We start from the raw sequence: 12,666 nt of genomic DNA on the forward strand, positions 1-12,666 counted from the left end.
ACAATGATAGGAGAGTGGAGCTCGCGGAGTGTCACAGCTGCGCTGCGTGTGCGCGATCAGCTGACGCTGCGGCGGCCATCTTGCCGTGCGTGTTCGTTGTCGCCGCGTCATTGTGCAGTTGATGACGCAAAATTCTTCCTTTAAATGCTAATGTCATTGTCCTTCCTGTCCTGGCTATTTGCATTGTCACCTTATTGATTATTGAACGAGCCTGTTTGAATGATGAATAGTTACTGTACCGGCTGGTCCCTTTGTTGTGTAACCATACGGAACTACGGAAGTTGTTGTAAGACCCTGGCTTGTCTATTTTTGGTCAGAATCGTTTCCTCTTAGATATACTGTTCACATACAAACATATTATGCTTGAAGATCGCGGACCGAAGTTACTTTATTGCCATTAATTATTTTTTTTGTTAAGAACTTGTGCCAGGGAAACATCTTTGACCTCGATTAACGCGTCATCGTATGTTTCCGTATTTTTGTGTAGATTGTTTTTGTTTGATAACATTTATGTAGCTACATAGGTATATCTAAAATAAAATCACATTTTAGACGCGCAGTGATCCCGTTAGAATGTCGTCGTACCCATTCCGCGTGTCAAGGCGGATCTTACAATATTTGAACTGTCTGACAAGATATGTATTTTGAAAATATGTCGGGCTTAACTAATACAAGTATAGACACAAATAATTTGCGAACCGTTTATTTAGTCTACCTATCTAAGACGAGCCACCTTGTTCTGCGTTCAAGTGACCTACCAGCCAACCTAAGATTCAAACAAGCCGGGTTTTCGTAGGATTTTTCTTAACGCTGCACGATTTTTGTCTCGTACCGTTACTGTTACCGTTGATCGAGTGGTCAGACCTGTATCTTGTCTCAACCAGACGTAAATTCGAGCACTGTACCTATGTATAGAACTGAGTGGAGCTTTCATGCGTGTTATGGGGCTCGAGTCGACCTACATAAATATTTTGTTTGTGTGAGGTAGCCTGAATATCAGTGTTTTAATTCGCTGCGTCCAATATAATAGCTTCAGCTAGTATAATTTAAAGATATACTTCCTTCCTATGATAATCAATAATATTTAATAAACATTTTGGTTTATTGAGTTGAATTCATAGAAGACTTATCAGATAGGCATATCTATAACCTCTATTGTAGATCGCTAATTTATTTGCTTAGTATTGCTAAACTCCCTTGAATTTGACGCATTGAAGTGTCATGCAAAAGGTACATTCAAAATGAGAAAGATATTTTGTTTTCGAAGATTTGATATCAGTTCTTCAAAAGATGCGCGCGGGGGGGTAATATCTGATGCAATAACAACTGGTGCTCAGTTTTATTACGTTGCATGCTAATTATTAAAATGTTTCCTTAATAAAGTATTGGTAAACCAAGTTACGTGAAACTGCAAAATTCCTGCCACTAGCTTGAAATACTTACGTAGCGAATGAAATATTAATTTGCTTCTTTGTGCCACGTTCTCCGGTAGTTTAACTACGGCCGTTTCATGTATATTTACTCTTCAATACCTTATTTAGTTAAAAGAAGTTTTTGTGGTTGGTTCGTGGGTGGTAATTTGACAGTTGACTAGTGGTATCTGTCTCGGTAGGGTGGTACGTGGGCACATGTGCGACAGAAGGGTGCAGTGCTATCAGTGGGTTGTCGCGTCATATGGCATTGTATGTATGTGTGTGTGTCGGTGCACCGCGAAGCGGGTCGCGCTCGAATTGCGTAGCGAACACTCGGCAAGTGGGTCAGCGGGGCACGGCTCAGCACGGCCCGACCGACGCTGTCGTCGCGACGTATCTCACACACACGCGCCCACAGCTCCCAACACTGTCATACCTTGGGACTTATCTAGCTCTCGCCACTATTCACAGGATAATAAAACTACATTTGCAATGCTTATTATTTCTTTCGGAATGGTTACTATCTAGAACTACGCTTGAAACTTAAATGTTCGTTCTTATCTTACGCTTCCACCCTGTAACAGTTAAAGAATAGGTACCTATCTAACCGCTATAACTGATAGCGCCGATTCGGCAATTCGGTAAACATGACCGTTATTGTATTCCTAATTGAACATCACGTTTCCGTCTAGTTGAATAGGTTGATAGTCGCCTTGGCACACTTATTTGGTATCAATATTACTTAAAGTTATTAATTGCTGGCATGCAACCCGTCTCTAATTCATCGAGTTATTCTTGGTATGAAATGTTATTAGTTTACTATATTTTTGATACACCTCACAATACTTATAAATTATAATATTTGGTAAAAAATTACTATGTTTAATAAAGCTCAATTTTTTCTATGTTTTGAAAGAATCGACATTATTTCTGTAATATTGCGCTGTCTAGTTAGAGCAAGAGATGTTGTAAATATGCGACTAATTAAAATTAAAAAGTAGGCTAAAGGAATATGTTTAACAGTCGTAAACGAATCAATCCTCACAGTCACAAATGTTTATTTTATAGCACGTTCAGTCCGACAGAGTGAGCGAATTCTTTCGAATTACATAGTTTCTCAAGTGTGCAGTTGGTCGTGTCAGCGTTTCTTTGTCACGTACAATGTGTATAGTGGACTTTGTACGAAGACGAACGAAGATGAACGCCCGCGCGGGCGCTGGCGCTTTGCACCCCTGCGTGCAGCCCGGTCGATGACTCCCCAAGTCCCTGGCCCGGTGCTAATGACCTTACCGCACACTCACTCTTTACACTATCAATGGCAATTTTTGTTGTTTGTTTAATAGTTTTATATTTGCCACAAGGGAGCACCTATAGATATATTTCTTAAAGGCTGAATTCAATATTGATTTATACAGATCGACATTAGATTTCTCCAATTGTGTTTTTAGAAGTATGCGTAGTGATACTGATAAGGTTTGATTTTTGCGTCACCAACACGAAGTAGTCGATTTGTGCTGTGTAATAACAGCGAATTAGGTACCTACTGCTACACGGATGTTTTTAATGAGTAATTTTATTTGAAATAGTTGTTTATGTATTTTATTATCTGTACAAAACATGAGAATACTTATAACTTGTTCGTTGAAAACTGATAGTCACGGTGTATTAAGAGTTTTTAAACGCATATAGGTAACTAAGGAATGATTTGTTGATGATTGCAGAGGTTGGTGCAAGAGGTTAGCGCAATATCGATTTATTTTTTGTCGATATTGTTGACAAGAGATATGCAAGTGCTGTTAGTTTAGCGACCTTGGCGTGGGGCGCGGGGCATGCGGCCGATCCGTTTCGCGGGCGCGTTCCACTTTAGCGTTAGCTCTCTCTTGTTACGCAAACCTGTCGTTATGCATATTATGTTTGCTTCTACGAAATCATATACTACGCCTAATACCACTTTCTACCGTGATAATCATGTTCTGTATACTGATACGTTGACTCGATACTTTCGACTGGCTTCTATTTCGTTATACACGAATCTATGTTCTGCTTTTGGGGAATGTTGTGTTGTATCCTAAAGATAGTCGAGAAGAAGTCGTTATGCTTACATTATTCAATGAAAGTGTTTCCTTGTTGCAGGGCCCACTGCGATCCTGACATAGACGGAATAATCACAACTCATCGGCAAGGAAAGCCACTAGCCGCGGACATAGCAAGCCAGAGATAATCAAATCTAAATTGAAACGTTACTAAGTGCAGCATACTTGCAGTTACTATTGTAGAACATTGTGTTACGACAAACAAGCAATATACAATTAGTGCAATCGTACTTTTGACTACAAACTCGAGTGAAGTGACTTTGTTGTATTAAAAGTGAAATTATATAGTGGAACAATGGAGCGTGAATCGAATCCGATGGAGACGTTGTGCCGCTCGGGGTGCGGATTCTACGGAAACCCCTCAACAGACGGACTCTGCTCAGTGTGCTTTAAGGTAACATACTCTCACACAATTGTTTTATAAACGTACGAGTAGAAGTTAACTTATTGATGTCAAGAAACATATCATTTAAGCTTTTGGCTCCGATTCCTTGTTAAACTAATGATGCAATACATCATATTAAAATATTAGCTGTGTAAATCTTGAGAGGCACTTTTGTTTGATAAATCATGATAGCCGGTATATTACGCCTTGTATGTGATTTCATGTATTATCCTTGTAGAGAAGCTTATTATTATTTAACAGCCGACGAGGATAAATGGCTTCTGTCATGATAGATGTGATAGAAAACGTGTACATGCACGACATCCAAAATTTCTCAAACAGCAACAGCCAATTTGATAGTTGATACGAATCATGCCTCGTGTACGTTTTTATGCATCGCCATACTCGTCTACCGACCCGTCTCAGGCCATTTAAGTGCGATCGCTCAGAACCATATCGGTTGCGTGCTGCGAGAGTAAGACCGCATCCAGTTATCTCGCTCTCTCCGCTGCCGATTGGTGAAGCAATTGATTGGCTCATTGGCGCGACTGGCCTCGGAATGACGTAGAGTCGGTTTCGTTACAATATAGTCGTTGCATGTTTCAGGAGGCTCTAAAGAAGAAGCAACAGCCGCCGGCGTCGTCACCGTCGCCCGTGTCGGCGCCCTTCGTGGCGGCGCCGTCGACGCCGCTGGCCGCGGCCGCGCCCACCGTGCCCAGCCTCCCAGCCCAGCCACAGACCCACACAGACGTGAGGCCACACTTCTCTTATTTGTACGCCTACCGCACGCACCGCCATTCACATCAGCACTTATGCTATCACTTCACTTTTGCCATGCATACATACGCCCATTTCATTCAATCAGCCATCTTTCGATGGAACATCAACTTGTATTAAGAATTAGGGTCGGCACGATACTGTGATAAACAACGTCATCCGATCAACTCATTTCATTTCGAAGAATTCTAAATTTCAGAACGTTTATATTAAAACAAAACAAAATGAGTCATCCGACTCCGAACTTCACACTACACTTTTAGTGCGCATAAAAAAATGCTTAGTCATTTGCATATGACTGAAATAGGAACTTGGGTGAAAATAATTTGCGAAATAGCGATAAAATATCTATAAATGAGCGTATTTGTCTTAATGAGGTCATTACTTAGATTACGACTTATCCGGAATTTAGAATAATCGTATGAATGCAAGATAAAGTTTGGGGATATATCAGTTGCCCCCGAGATGAGTAATAAAGATAATAATGGTTGCTAAAATTCCTAGTCAAGCGTATGCAGCTTACATACAGTCTGTTGTCTGCTTCAAGACATTATTTTTTTCGTAGCTAATCGCTGAAGCTAATGAAACATTTATGCATATAAGTAAAACAGTTTTGCTATGTATTGCTTGAAGTGCGCAGACAATTGGCTGTAGATAACATTTATCAGATCACGAATCCTTTATGACGAAAACATTAATTTTATACTATAATTTAAATGGTGGCGTTGGATTTTGGTTCCAATGACATAGCAGGTAAGATGACTACATTACATGTAATGTATGTTCTTATTATTGCTTTAGCTTAATCTGACGGAATATTACTTGAGAATTCAAGATTATTTGTTTATGATAGAGGTACACTTAAACGTCACAGACTTTGGTGATAAGTCTTTTTTTAAGATATGAGTAGAAAAATAATGTAAGTCAAAACTTCCGTTGATATGATAATGGTACTCATTGAGCAGGCAGGAATCGTTTAAGTTGCACAACATTTAGATTACTTTAAAAAGAGTCACACATGAGAGATTCTAGGGGCAATTTACCAGAATATAGATACGGTTTTCAAATCTAGAAATAAAAGAGTTGAACGAAGTTCTGGTGATTATATTATATGTATAAGTACACCATAATGTCATATTCATTACGTGAAGGCCGGTTTACACTTTGCGAAGTGTGAAGTGATAAGTGTTAAGCGTTAACTTTACGCGATAAGTGTCAAGTGTTAAGTAGTCTTTTCCATCTCCGTTTACACAGTGTTTAGGAAGAAGCTCATAGTAGTACTGTCCGTTGTGCATAGTGTCTCTAGAAATGGAAGATCAGAGCCTAATATTGAGACAAATAATTAAGGAGATTGTATCTGTTGTGGTATCTGATATAGAAAATGAACTCAATTTTGAAATCGGGAATTCCCATCGCTTCACTCAGTTTCAATAGGGCCGCATCTCTCAACTGTTTGTTTTTAAATTCTGCGCACTTTACATTGTATGTATAGGCATTCAAACTTTATGTATTCTTGTACGAATTTTAAAGTAGACGGAACAACATGTTCCGTCTACTTCATTTTCGCTTTGAACTTGACACTGCGCACTTAACACACACGTATTTACACACTGATAAGTACAGGCAAATTGCGAGAGAGGGTAGTAGAAAAGTTGAGAGGGGGTAGTCACTTAACAACAAAAATAGACCTTGATTCTATTCACTCGCACTAATCAATAAGTACTAATCGCACGTATCACTTAACACTAATCACTTTACGCTTCCGTTCACACCTTGATTACTAAACACCTGCACTAATCACCTGCACTGTTAACTTAACAAAGTGTAAACCGGGCATTATCGAGGCTGGCGTGAGAGCATTTATCACACGAGTGACACTGCAATAACACGTGTAGGTCTCATGGCGTGGTGACTTCGCTCGGTTACATATTGAAAATAGCCGTTTCCACTAGTTCCATACTGTAAAATAAATAATATAGGGATATATAAAATAAATGACATGGTTGGTCCCGAGGTTTGGTGCACAAAAAGGTGAACAAAACTTTTTATTCATCAAGCACTGGCTGTCTTTCCATTTATGTTTTTAAAACAAAAACAATTGCGTCAAGTTGACATTGCGTTTACAGCAAGGAAAACCAAAAAATATTGCTTTGATTTACTTTTACACAGAAATTCATTTATATTTAATATTTTTATCAAAACAGTTGTTTGTTGTTCCATAGCTTTAAAATGTAACATTTTTCGATTTGTTTAGACCCCCAAGTCATTGACTTGAGATGAGGGGCACCTTTACATCGTAACTGGTAAAGTGTTTACTGCTCCGAAAGATTAAAATACGAAGAGATAGTTGAATATTATTATATTTATAACTTAGTAACTTGGCAATTCAAAAACAGTAACAGTTAAATTCGCTACCGTTAATTTGGTGTCCGTCAACGATGTTGACTTGCAGTCAAAATGCCCAACTTGCAGTCTACAAAAAATCTGAATAATGGAAAATGACCCTAGCAAAAAAGAGTCGAAGGGGAAGAGGATATTCAAAAAAGCAATTCGTCGCAATAGCAAATCTAACAATAGCAGTCAGAACTCTGCCTTAGAGCAAGGCATCGGCGTGACACGATCAAAGAGCTTCGAAAATAAAAGACTTTCCATCGAGATAAACGACAGTGCGCCGCTACCCACACCCGATGGCACCAAGGAAAAGGTGGATGCTGGTCAGAAAATCAAGCTAGAAGATAAATCACAAAACCAGGAATGTGCCTTGACAATCCAGGATCAGCTAACAGACTCGGGCAAAAACAGAAAGGTCGTGGGCATACAGGACACCAAAGAGACGCCCTCTGGATCCAAGAGCGCCAAATTCATTTCTCCTAAGCTTGAGATAAAAGAGCCGCGCCCTTCAGAAGCAGAAGGAGGCAAAAAGAACCTTAAAAGGGTTGGTTTTTCTGATGCATCTCAAAATGTTGTCAGTTTAATTCCAATAGTTAACTCATTGTGGTCCAAGTTCGTCGTTTGAAACGTTTATCAAGCACTATATTTATTCTAGATATTTTCATGCTGGCTAGTTTGGAATGCGTGAATGCGATTCAGAATATCGGCAATTGTAACCAATGCGACTTCATGATGATGACGAAATGAAATGAAAATAAAATGTTTAAAGTTATTCGTTGTAAAATAATCATGAATTATGAGTTAGCAGAGTTATTAGTTGATACGTGAAAACATTATTAGGGGCTTTTCTGTATTTAGACATAAAAAATTCGGCTTTCTTCATAATCTCACACTACGAACTTTATAATTCTTACGATATTTTTTCGGGTTTATAACATAACATTGTACTCATTCTAAGTAATACATTACAGAAATTGGAAGAGGAGAGCGGAGCCGGCACAAGCGGGGCGAGCACTGGCACGTCGGACACCGATGCGGACGACAAGGATCCCAGCAAGGACAAAAAGAAAAAGAATAGATGCGCCGTTTGCCGCAAGAAGGTTGGCCTCACAGGTAAACGATGCCCCTTTTTATTGTGCTAACAAAAAATCTACTACTTTTTTGTACTTTAAGTATTATACGAAATCGCTCGACTGTCCATAATTTTTTATGCTATTCAGACTACCGGATTCTTTGAACTTTGAAGCTAGCTTCTTTATCGTCTTAACAGTTTAATTACCCAACTATAGTTAAAATTATAGTCCTGAAAACCACTGCAAAATACTAGAAGCCTTAGTTTGATCTTTTTGAAAATAAAATGAGCATGGAAAGTCTTACTCTTACAAATGATTATATCCAATTTACTAAACATGGGTAATTTAAAGGCAAAGTGTATTCTAAATGTTATTAAATCCGCTTCACGTAACCTTCATGCTTTAGTATTTCACGACATTCGAATCACTGATAGCGAACATGTAGCATTGTGTGCTAAATAAATTCACACACATCAAGTAAGTCAACAATGTATGTGCATTCAGCAAATAGCAATAAATGTGAGCTATGTTAGCGAACATCCAAAATAATATAACTGCACACAAATGTCAAGTGAAACGTGTCGTTGGATTATGTAAGGTATGTCGGTCGGACGACGTCTGTGTCAATGGCATGTGTGAGTATATAGATGTGTATGGTGGTGTTGGCTCAGGGTTCGAGTGCCGCTGCGGAGGGCTGTTCTGCGCGGTGCACCGGTACAGCGACAAGCACGAGTGCTCGTTCGACTACCGGGAGCTGGGCGCGCAGGAGATCCGCCGCAACAACCCCGTCGTGGTGTCGCAGAAGATACACAAGATATGAGCCTGTCCGCCTGTCCGCCTGTCCGCCGGGCCGCCTGGCGCGACACCACCCTCACCGCACCGCATTACATACGTTTTATGATTTTCTCTAAATAAATATTCGATCGAGTTTGTGTTTCTTATTTGAATTTTGTATGTATTTTCGAGCGCAGGCCGGCCGCGCCGCGCCGTCGCTCGTTCGGGTTTCCGTTTCTTTTCTATTTTCTGTCTGACGAGCGCTCGTTTGGCTCGCGACTGACAACTGTTCGGACGACGCGACCGCGTAGGAAACACAGACTCGATCTTCTGTATTTAGATTTATTTGTGGCGAGAGTTTACTTTTAAATTTTTATTAAAAGTTGTAGATAATGTTCGTTTCGGGTAGGAATTCAGGATTAATTTTTGAGATAATAAGTAGAGTTTGAATATTGTCCGTTCACCTCCATTGTAAATATTAGATATAATTAATTATAGAAACAAATCCTATATATTGTAAAAAATTAAAACTCCCAAAAAAAGCTACATTGTTATGATTCCAACGGAGAGCGTAGCGCGCTTGACTATATCGACGTAACAATGGTATGCTGGAGCCGGACGCCGGACAGCGGCCGGACAGCGGCTCTCCGTCGATCGCCTAGTTGTACATTGTAAAGGAGTTCGCTGCCGCCGATTGACTCGTGTTTGTGACAAACATTCGATACGTGATATGAGTAGTGGAGCTCCGCGAAGCCGCATCTGTGCTAGACAAGGATTAGTTCGCGACTGCGCACCGCGGCGACCGCACATCTCGGACTGTGAATTAACATCATCTTCAAATTGTTAGTAATGTTATTTTGGTTTGGGAAGTCGTCGCTTTCTTATTTGTCTTAACATTCGGCATAAGTGACCTAGTGTTTAGCGAGATTGTGGTGTGTATCGGCTAAGGTGAGCGCGGCGGCTGCGGGCGTGCGGTCGGTCGGACACTCGGTAGGACAGTCGGTACGGACGGTACAGTACAGTGACAGTGAAGTCGCGAGCTCGCCTGCCGCGGCCGCACGAGCCGCCCCCACGCCGCTCCGCTCTTTGTGTGAAAATTTAAAGTAAGCATATGGATAGTTATAAATATTATAAGTAGTCGACACTTTATATTATTACACATATAAGTAGAAAAAGAATTATTTAGCTTTTTTCTTTTAATCACAATATTATTCAAAATTGTAAGTTGTATTATGTAACTTGTTCATTTTAGTGGTGAAGTTGAACCAATAATAACTATGTATCGCTTCGGTCGTTGTCCACGGTAGACTAACTGATTGGTTGGACTTAATTATTTAATGACTTTTGTTGTATATTTTGTTAGGTCATTGATTAATTTTGGTCTTTTCGCTTGAACATAATCAGATAAAGATGATGTTAATGAATGATTTTCCTTCTATCTTGCTGTTTTAATTTAGTTATTCTCTTATTAAAGTCATTAAATTTTCAGGAACATAAATATGTTTTTAATTTCCATGATCCCACTCCAATATACACAAATATATTTCATAAATTGGCTGTAAATATTTTAAAACACTGACAAGTTGAGAAAACGATATCTCCAATTTCGCCCTTGTGGAATCTCACCTTGTCCAGGGTTTCCATAATCAGATCCTAACATGTTGCCAATTGAATCACCTCGGAAGTACTTATACAACATGTTGCAAAAGTATTCATATTTTAAACTGTTTCTATAAAGTTGCTATTTTATTACAGTGCGTTATTTTAGACTCCTAAATTATCTAGGTAAGATACAAAACCTTCCTTATCTGCTGTAATATCTAAGCCAATTCTATTAATTTGATTATCCTATCGATATGTATTATGATTTCTATATTACTTTACTTGACTCCATATTGAGGCCATTTAAACTTTACGGTACTTTTGTAACACCTTGAATATAAAATAACAAAACAATTTAGAACATACTTCTATTTTGAGAAATTGTTCAAAAACACTTTACGCCAATTTCTATCTGCTTTATCTTATTATAAAAATTGTTGAAGTCCCACTCTCCAGCTCTGAGTGTATTAGGATGTTTAGATCTTATAGGAGAGGTGTACGCAGATAAGTCGTCGATGGAGTGCCCAGCTTTTGGGCAACGTCCGCAACAGACGTAGTCAGCGTCGCAAGATGACTGATGAGGCTGATTTCCAGCAGCAGTAGGTCGCAGCCTTCTGGCGACAGACTATAACCACCTTATTATAAAATGAGGTTTTAAGAAGTAACCGCTTTAGTCCACTGATTTTGTTCGGTACGGTGGTATAAAATCACGTTTTATAATAAGGTGGCAAGCGTCTGACGTCCGATCGCGTTGCGCCTCTTTTAGTGGAGTTTACTGCAGCCATAGAAGGTGACGTGGTGACGAGTCCAGCACGGACGTGGAGGGGTCCTCCACCAACCTCAGGTGTCATAGTCCATGAGGATTTTCCTCTGTTACAAAAAACATCTGATATGGTTTAAAATTCTCATATATTCACATTCAGGTCATTTATTACCAACATAGTTAGGAAAAGGCTAGGCAGATGATGAGGAGAACACAAGGGAGAACATAGGTGTAGCACTTGAGGATGTATACAGGTTGGTCTAATATAATATAAGTAGATTTTAAAACTTAATGAATGGAAACTATAATTTTGTGTAGGAAAATAACTATTAAAATATGTGTTACCTCTAAGGTACAATAATCTATTTTCAATATGTTTTTTGAATACTTTTGTAACAAGGTGAGTAGGGGTAATACATAAGGCAGTATAGGCAGTATATGGGTGACTGGTAATTAGGAGTTCATAGGGGTAGAGAGTAAAGGGCACAGAGTACATTATACTGTAAAGGTACTTATTATATTTGTCAAAATTTAGTAGCCTAATTAGGTTTCTAAACCTTTTCAAACAAATTTATTATAATAATAAGAATATAATTTATGGGGATATTAAAACTAAGTATCAAAATATTCATCCGCATCGCTGTCAGCGGGGATCGTGCCCAAAAGACTGGCTGCATTGCCACGCTGGATGGCAATGCATATCCTTTGGCCGAAGTATAGGCCAGTCCTTTGGTCACGAGTGGACTCCACTAATCGCTTACTGATTTCTCTAAAGAGTCTGTAGGCACTTGGGCCCCATGTTCCCAAGGTTTCAACCCCAAACGGCTCAAGAATGCAATTGCTGGTGAGGTTTACATATTTGTGTCGTTTGAGGTTTTTCGCGGCTGCAGCAGCTGCACCGACACAGCTAGCGGTACTGGGAAGGTGGGAAGGTGCAAGGGTGTCGACGCGGGTTGCGTCCCACACCAAAGACCTTCCCATCTTCCAAGGCATTATAGACATCCCGTCTGGTCTCTTGCCATCGTCGCTTGCTAAAGCTTGGGTTTCCTAGGAAAGCGGTGCCGTCATATAGCGGCCGTAATATTACGGACGCAAATAGACGCTCGTCTTTACGGTGATGACAAGTGGAAAGTTCCACGGCCGTTTTAACACACCGTCATAAACTTTTTGTTAGTTGTATTATACTTACTAACCTGTTTTATTTAATATTTCTCAAATTTCACGACACCAATTCTGTTTTAGTTGACTTTTTCTATAATCTTTACTTTTTATATTATTTATTGCTTCGTGGTTACGAATGAAATCTATTAAAATTTCGTCGTCCTCGCTGCTCCAAGAGTTGGAACTCATTTTTGACGTTGTTCCGAAAAAAAAAACACAAATACGGATTAAAAAA

General features: G+C 39.5%; 2 protein-coding genes across 3 annotated transcripts; both read left to right on the forward strand.

Annotated features, from left to right (window-relative positions):
- The first annotated feature begins 3,800 nt into the window (after positions 1-3,800).
- Positions 3,801-4,787, forward strand: LOC135117776 (uncharacterized). Its single transcript, XM_064037922.1, has 2 exons — positions 3,801-3,899; positions 4,497-4,787. Exons 1-2 carry the CDS (start codon positions 3,801-3,803, stop codon positions 4,785-4,787), a joined length of 390 nt encoding a protein of 129 aa, XP_063893992.1.
- A 427-nt stretch (positions 4,788-5,214) lies between these two features.
- On the forward strand, positions 5,215-10,403 carry Drn (doctor no). 2 transcript variants are annotated; one of them, XM_021335888.3, is made up of 3 exons: positions 5,215-7,602; positions 8,030-8,171; positions 8,779-10,403. In XM_021335888.3, the coding sequence occupies exons 1-3, from the start codon at positions 7,159-7,161 to the stop codon at positions 8,949-8,951; spliced, it is 759 nt and encodes a 252-aa protein (XP_021191563.2). In that variant the 5' UTR covers positions 5,215-7,158; the 3' UTR covers positions 8,952-10,403. The 2 variants fall into 2 exon arrangements, with proteins under 2 accessions (XP_021191563.2, XP_021191566.2); XM_021335891.3 differs by having other exon boundaries at positions 5,804-7,602; positions 8,803-10,403.
- The last annotated feature ends 2,263 nt before the right edge of the window (positions 10,404-12,666 follow it).

Source organism: Helicoverpa armigera, chromosome 14 (genome assembly GCF_030705265.1).
Source record: "Helicoverpa armigera isolate CAAS_96S chromosome 14, ASM3070526v1, whole genome shotgun sequence".
In the NCBI taxonomy this organism is placed as follows: Eukaryota; Metazoa; Arthropoda; class Insecta; order Lepidoptera; family Noctuidae; genus Helicoverpa; species Helicoverpa armigera.

Excerpts from the sequence above, each read along its gene's own strand:
- LOC135117776 (XM_064037922.1), top strand. The coding sequence starts at position 3,801 with ATGGAGCGTGAATCGAATCCGATGGAGACGTTGTGCCGCTCGGGGTGC. Across the intron at positions 3,900-4,496 it reads TCTGCTCAGTGTGCTTTAAG|GAGGCTCTAAAGAAGAAGCA; the intron begins GTAACATACTCT and ends TGCATGTTTCAG.
- Drn (XM_021335888.3), top strand. The coding sequence starts at position 7,159 with ATGGAAAATGACCCTAGCAAAAAAGAGTCGAAGGGGAAGAGGATATTC. Across the intron at positions 7,603-8,029 it reads GCAAAAAGAACCTTAAAAGG|AAATTGGAAGAGGAGAGCGG; the intron begins GTTGGTTTTTCT and ends AATACATTACAG. Across the intron at positions 8,172-8,778 it reads CAAGAAGGTTGGCCTCACAG|ATGTGTATGGTGGTGTTGGC; the intron begins GTAAACGATGCC and ends GTGAGTATATAG.